Source organism: Anopheles cruzii, chromosome 3 (assembly GCF_943734635.1).
Source record: "Anopheles cruzii chromosome 3, idAnoCruzAS_RS32_06, whole genome shotgun sequence".
Lineage (NCBI taxonomy): Eukaryota > Metazoa > Arthropoda > Insecta > Diptera > Culicidae > Anopheles > Anopheles cruzii.
In genome coordinates this window covers 21,075,365-21,081,829 of record NC_069145.1, presented here as the reverse complement: position 1 = coordinate 21,081,829, position 6,465 = coordinate 21,075,365, and the positions used below count along the sequence as shown (strand labels likewise).

Here is a 6,465-nt window from a genome sequence, read left to right as displayed (position 1 = left end):
CCGCAAAGAAAAAGTAAATTGATATCCACTAGCCACCGCCATCCATTCGTCGAACCCAGTTCGTTTCCAGAGCAGACGAAGTTTAACCCGGGTTTTCTGCAGGTTACATTACTACTAGTCCCTCGGAAATACACTACTCGTCCATTTTGTCAGCCTAGGAAGCTACGCGCAACGTCCCTTCACTTTTGAAAGCATTCCACTAGTTCGTGACGAGTTTATTTTAATTGTTTGCATTCTTCGGAATTCCGGACGATGGAGCTTGTTCTGGAACGGAGCGTTTTGCGTACCTTCGGACACACCGGACTCGGTTCTGGTCACCGACTCGACGGGCGCACGTTTCGAGAAAGACCAGAAAACACGAACAACAGTGAGGAGCAGGAATCGTGCCAAGGTGTGACGACACCTTGAGGACGATGAGGGATCCTCGGTGCCGTTGCTGCTGCTATGCGTGAAAGAGAGATAGCTGGTGTTTGTTTTTCTTCGTCTCTCTTTCTTACACACTCTCGGTTACGCTGGGGAATTTTATCATGTAAATTTCTTTACACAACTCATTAGCACCGCAAAACGGTCGGGTCACAAACTGAGTGGTCATCTCTATTTCACACTGAACACGAGCCTGCACTTTACTGCTGGGGATTTTTTTGTATCAATCACTTTTTTTAGTTACCACAACTACCGGCCGTCGGTCACCGTTCCCTTTGAGGGCAATCACTAGCGACACACTCACCGGGACCGCAGAATGATTCAGGAAACACCGAGGAAGACTTCGTCCCAGGATATGAGCGATCCGGAATCTGAACGATCCGTGATTCCCTGACGGGCTGTGGCTAACGATTAATTGATTCCGTGTTACGGCGGTTCAGCGCAGTGAGCGTGAAGATGGATCAATCGGAATGTAACGTAAATAAAGTCCGGCAGAAATGAATAGCTCACCGGGCCGGAACGATGGATTTCAAATGGGATTGAATTTTCGCCACTACCCCGCACACCCCGCCGCCGCCGAGTATCCGGGAAATAAAAACCGATCTCGGTGTCCAGAGAGGGTGAAGGCCAGGTCTTGCGGTCCCCGGTCGGACGGTAGCAGAACGACACGAGTTCCGAAAACCGCTACCACCGACGGAAGACGGACACCGGAAACTTCGCCGTAGCTCGCTAATGGCGCTCGATTATCGGGGAGTTTATTGCACCCATCAACAGCTCTACCTCCGACCGCCGTCCTTGCCGCCAAACTTATCCTTATCGCTTTGACCGTATCCGACCTTCCGGTCAGGTGGTGGCTACCCGAGCTACCGGCGTTTCACGTGTGTCGAGAGTATGGACCGTTTTTTGTTTGTTCTGGGAGAGTACTGTTGAGTAGTGAAGTACGTATGAGTTACGTTCACACAAAACCGGAACAAGCTCACACCGGTTCAGAATCCGCGACGAAACTGACGATGGCCGCTTGGCCAACTCTTAGCGTAGCTGGAAATGAGCTACGCCTCGAGACACTCACGGCTGCAGAGTGGAAATGAGTTGCTCTCAGTGCGAAAACTTACGGAGCTTTAAGTATACGACAAAGCTCCCCAGAACCGAGAACTGCTTTCGCAGGATCTATTGTTCAACATGTTTCAATACGTTTTAAAAGGATAATTTATAGATTTTAACCTTTTGGAGTATGCTAACAGTTTTCAGCGAATAATTATATAGAACCCTCGAGAACTGGAAAACGCTAAAGTTCGAACTGTTTCGTACCTGCAGTTTTCCACTGTACGATCTTCTAGTTGAAAACGTTTGCCCTTATCATTAGTTTGTCTTCGCCTGTTTGTAATTTCCCAGACCTCATTGATGTTTTCTTCAGAAAATTCCAAAAGCGATTTACACAGCAATCAAACGCTCCGTATCCGAAAAGGCAACGTAGCTGAGTGTGGTACGATTTCCCTTATCTTCAATCGGTTTCCCTAATCTCAACCTTTTCATGTTGGTTTGTTTTATTTTCCACCAGCACTAGTTGGTATCTAAACTCTGACTAATTTTAGTATCACTTGGAGTAATATTTCATTTTTTACATTGCTAGTTGAAGAAAAGAGCTGCTTTTCTGTGACTCTTGAACTTTTATTCGCTCTTGTACTGAACTTGCTTCACTTTCTATTGTTCGGTCTGAACTGCCGTTCAAAGCTTCGAGCGGCTATTTTCGAACATCGATTCGAGTTCGAGATGATTAATGATTAATGATGATTCGAGATTTCCTTAACAAAAACATTATTTTCCCATACAAACTTTCATTTCATTTCGCCAGAAACTTATCGATCCATGAAGTTTCCACTGAAGTTCATGAATGTTTCCGCTAGGTGGCGCTACCATAGCAAGCTGTCACATGACAACAGCTGTCAACTTCCACTTCTAAAACGAAAAAACAAACACTTCAAAACGAAAAAGCAAAACACGCAAAGCAAAAACCGCAACAAGCAAATCATATTTAGTGATTGTGATCGTAGGTACAGCCAAATCGGAATCGGAATGGCATCTTCGGAAGAACAACCACGAAACTTGTCGCAGTTCAAACGCTACCGCCTAAATGAAAATGAGGAAGGACGCGAAACGTTTTCCTCCATCGATCAGGTGCTGAAAAGGCCGCCAAACGTGCTCGCTGCCGGTCTAGGCTAAGACGGTATTATAAAAATAGAACAATCGTGTTTTTCCGTTTCGCCGCAGATCAAAACGGAAGCATCAATCGAACGCATTTACAACCGCTACGAACAGATGGTTGCCCTCGATCCCAGCTTACCAAAACTCTATCGCAACGACCACGCACGATATTTGCAGATGTCACTCGAACACCTGTCCAGCAGCTACGAGTGTTTGGACAGCAGCCGGCCGTGGATGGTCTACTGGATTCTCAACGCCGCCAGTATTCTGAGCTTGCGCTTCGACGACGAATTGCTCGATAGGGCGGTGGACTTTCTGGTCAAATGCCGCAGCAAAGACGGTGGTTTTGGTGGAGGTCCAGGACAAGATCCACATCTGGCCACCACCTATGCGGCCGTCAATGCTTTGTGCATCATCGGCACAGAAAAGGCACTGGATGCCATCGATCGACGGTCGTTGAAACAATTCCTTGGCGCAGTCCGTGAAAATAGCGGTGCTTTCCGGATGCATGTCGGAGGCGAGCTGGACGTCCGCGGTGCTTACTGTGCCATTTCGTCCGCCAAACTGGTGTCCTTCACACCTGAAGAAGAACTAAAGCTATTCGAAGGGACGGCGGCGTGGATAGCAGAATGTCAAACGTATGAAGGGGGTTTCGGTGGAGCTCCCGACCTAGAAGCGCATGGCGGATATTCGTTCTGTGCCGCGGCCGCCCTCATGATGCTGGGAGGTGAGGAACGATGCGATCTGGATGCGCTGCTTCGCTGGACAGTCAACCGGCAGATGGCATACGAAGGTGGATTTCAGGGTCGCACGAACAAGCTGGTGGACGGATGCTACTCTTTCTGGCAAGGCGCACTGGTGCCGATCGTGCAGAGCCTTATCGCACGAAAAGAACATAATCAGGACATTCTAAACGTAAGCCTCTTCCATCGTTTAGCACTGCAGGAGTATGTGATGATCTGTTGCCAAAGACCCAACGGCGGACTAATCGACAAACCGGGAAAGTAAGTGCCTATCAAAACTATCAAACTCAAACTATTGAATTGATTTAACTATTTCCGTTTCCCTCTCGAACCATTTCAGACCGGCCGATCTCTACCATACTTGTTACGCGCTGAGCGGACTAGCCGTCGCACAACACTGCGAATCCCACAGTTTGCCCTTAGTCCTGGGAACCGATGAAAGAAATGAGGTGCTCCCTACGCACCCGGTGCACAACATACCGCCAAAGGCAGCGCTGGACGCGTGTCGCTACTTTATCCAGTTTGATCAGATGGAAACGGAATTCGAAAAAGACACGCAAGAAAGCAACCTGAAGCAGAAAGCAACCGCTCCTGCCGAAGATACGCCCGAAAACGGTTCCGAAGTTCGATCCACGTCGTCACGCATGTCCGAGGACGGTGGTAGCACTAGTAACAACAGTCAATGTACAAGCAGTCGGGCATCGGAAGACCGATCGATGGGTTCCTAAGTGCGTTCTTTCATCCTTCGTGCGGATAAAATAAAACTCGTTACTCTGTGGCCTATTTTCGGCGAAATAAAATGCGGCTCGTGCTTTTCAACTGTGTGATTGTTCTATTTTTGAATAAACCGCTATTTAAACACCCGGTTCGATAATGGTTGTTACTACCGAACAAACATTTCAAGACATTTCTTCCTTCGGAGTTGAGTAAAGGATGGGAATTAGATGCAAACATAGGATTTTTTTTTTCAAACAATAAAGGAAGATCACGAAAGTCTCCACACGAAACAACCAATCAGAAAGAGGCAACACTTGCGATTACACCAACACATTCGCATGCAAACATCTCGAACAGCACTTTAAAGCTAGCTTCAAATGCCTGAAAAACAGGTTGTACGCACAAGGTACATGCATTTGAATCCGGCTTGAACTCGCGAGCCACCAGATATGTATTGATGCAACATTGTTTACAGCCTACAATACAGCCAGTGCGTTGCACAGACCCAAGGCTTCTGGCGACATTCTTTGTTTGACTTTTGTCAAAGGCGTAGGCTGAACGCCCGTGCGCTGCGTCCTTGCGTGTGAGGACCTAACACTTTGTACCTTATCGAGCAACGCTTAGATGAGTTGTGAAATCGTTTAGTACCACTCAGTACTCTGCTCAGTAGTAAAACAGCGGACAACGTGCGACCAGTGATGGAATAATTGAAAGTGTGTCGGACGCGCGACGGGACGCGCTCCATTCTTGTATCCTGCTGGGGGCCAACCATTCACATCGCGCATCGCGTCACTCCCTGGAACTTGGAGATGACCCAGAAGCTGCTTCTTGTGCAATCACAGTAGCCGCCATCGCACCATGTACCATAGTGCATTCTGTGTCACCGTCCTGTGAGAGAAAAGCATCCATCGTCCTCAAGTCTTTCCTTCGGCTCAGCTGTGATACATTTTTCTACTCCATCGTCTAAACCGTATTACTTCGTACACTCCGTTCTGTCTTCTGTGCGTTTCAGGCACATTGATAAAGCAACATAAAGCCAGCTACCAAGCCGTAGTTGGATGATGAAATAGTTGGAGCCTTTTTGTTTATTGACGGAAGGAAACAAGCTCTCTCCGATGCTCTCTTTCCTGCGCGTTTAGACAAACACAACGCGTAGGAGTACAGCAAGCCAGAAAGGGGTTGTGTTGTGTTGTGTGCGTTTGCATCACGTACAATATAACGGATTCGTCGATCGAAACGACGCATACTTTCGCAGGGCGGGTCGGAAGTCCAATCAGAGAACCATCGGATCAGCCGAGGTGCCCGAAAAGGACAGAGCGAGAAAGCCTAAGCCTACTTCGACAGGAGAGCGAAACGAACACGAAATGCACAGCTGCTTTTGTGTTGCTCCCAAACAACAGTCGACCACGGCAATACCAAACAAACTCCGCAATCAAGCGCTGAGCGCTTGAGAGGAAAAGAGAACGCGTACGCGTTGAAGAGAGCGAGCAAAGCGAATCACAAACAGCCGAGGCGAGAGCCTGTTTTGGCTGGCTTCGAAGAAGGCGACAAACGGCAACGCAGTAGAAGCGTACAGCCCGAAGCAACAACAGCGAAAGCACAAGGATATGGAGATGGTCCGCGTAGGTGAAAGCTGATAATAGAGGACCGAAAGAAAGCCCCACAACACAACAAACATCATCTGTGATATATGCGCGCGCGCACTCTCTCGTTCAGTGCATTTCTGAAACGCGCTTCGGTCAAGAGAAGGAGAAACAAAAGCCAACCACTCGATGCCAGACGCAGCGTCGTAAGATAAGCCGGAGATCCACCAGAGGATGCATTAGGAAATAGTTTAATTTATTTGGCCGTTCTATGTAGCCCGCGAAGTGGTTTTTAATTTTTTATTTCGCCGCGATTAGTGTGTGCTGTGCATAAGTGTATGAATTTTAGCCTTGGTTTAATGTTAAGTGTGCGCTTGTGATAACACGAACGCTGTACATCGTCACTAGTCGAGCGCCTTTCGCAAACACTTTCCGGCACCAGTTTTCAAGGCACGAATTCGTGCAGCCATTTATAACAAATCCGATGTGAACGGCCAACGATTCCAAAGGTAAGCAATGCTGGGGCTGGGGAAACTGGGTAAAGGTTGATCCAATGTTCTCACAAATATTTTAAGGAGACAAAATATTTGTCTCTCAGAAGGACAGTTCTGCGCGGATGCAACCCGAATAGGAGTGTATTTGCGGAGAGAGCTGTGCAAACTGGAAGTACGCGTATGATGCAATAGGGGAGAGAGGGAGCAACAGCATCCCAGCACCAGCTGACATTGAGCGAACAGTTGAAGGTAGTAGCGATGCCCAGGAGAGGACAGAAGGACATAATAACGATGCGCACGCCT

General features: G+C 48.0%; 1 protein-coding gene across 1 annotated transcript; it reads left to right on the top strand.

Annotated features, from left to right (window-relative positions):
* Positions 1 to 2,413: 2,413 nt before the first annotated feature.
* Positions 2,414 to 4,143, top strand: LOC128273022 (protein farnesyltransferase subunit beta). The gene is made up of 3 exons (XM_053010926.1): positions 2,414 to 2,598; positions 2,692 to 3,629; positions 3,709 to 4,143. The coding sequence occupies exons 1-3, from the start codon at positions 2,497 to 2,499 to the stop codon at positions 4,094 to 4,096; spliced, it is 1,428 nt and encodes a 475-aa protein (XP_052866886.1). The 5' UTR covers positions 2,414 to 2,496; the 3' UTR covers positions 4,097 to 4,143.
* The last annotated feature ends 2,322 nt before the right edge of the window (positions 4,144 to 6,465 follow it).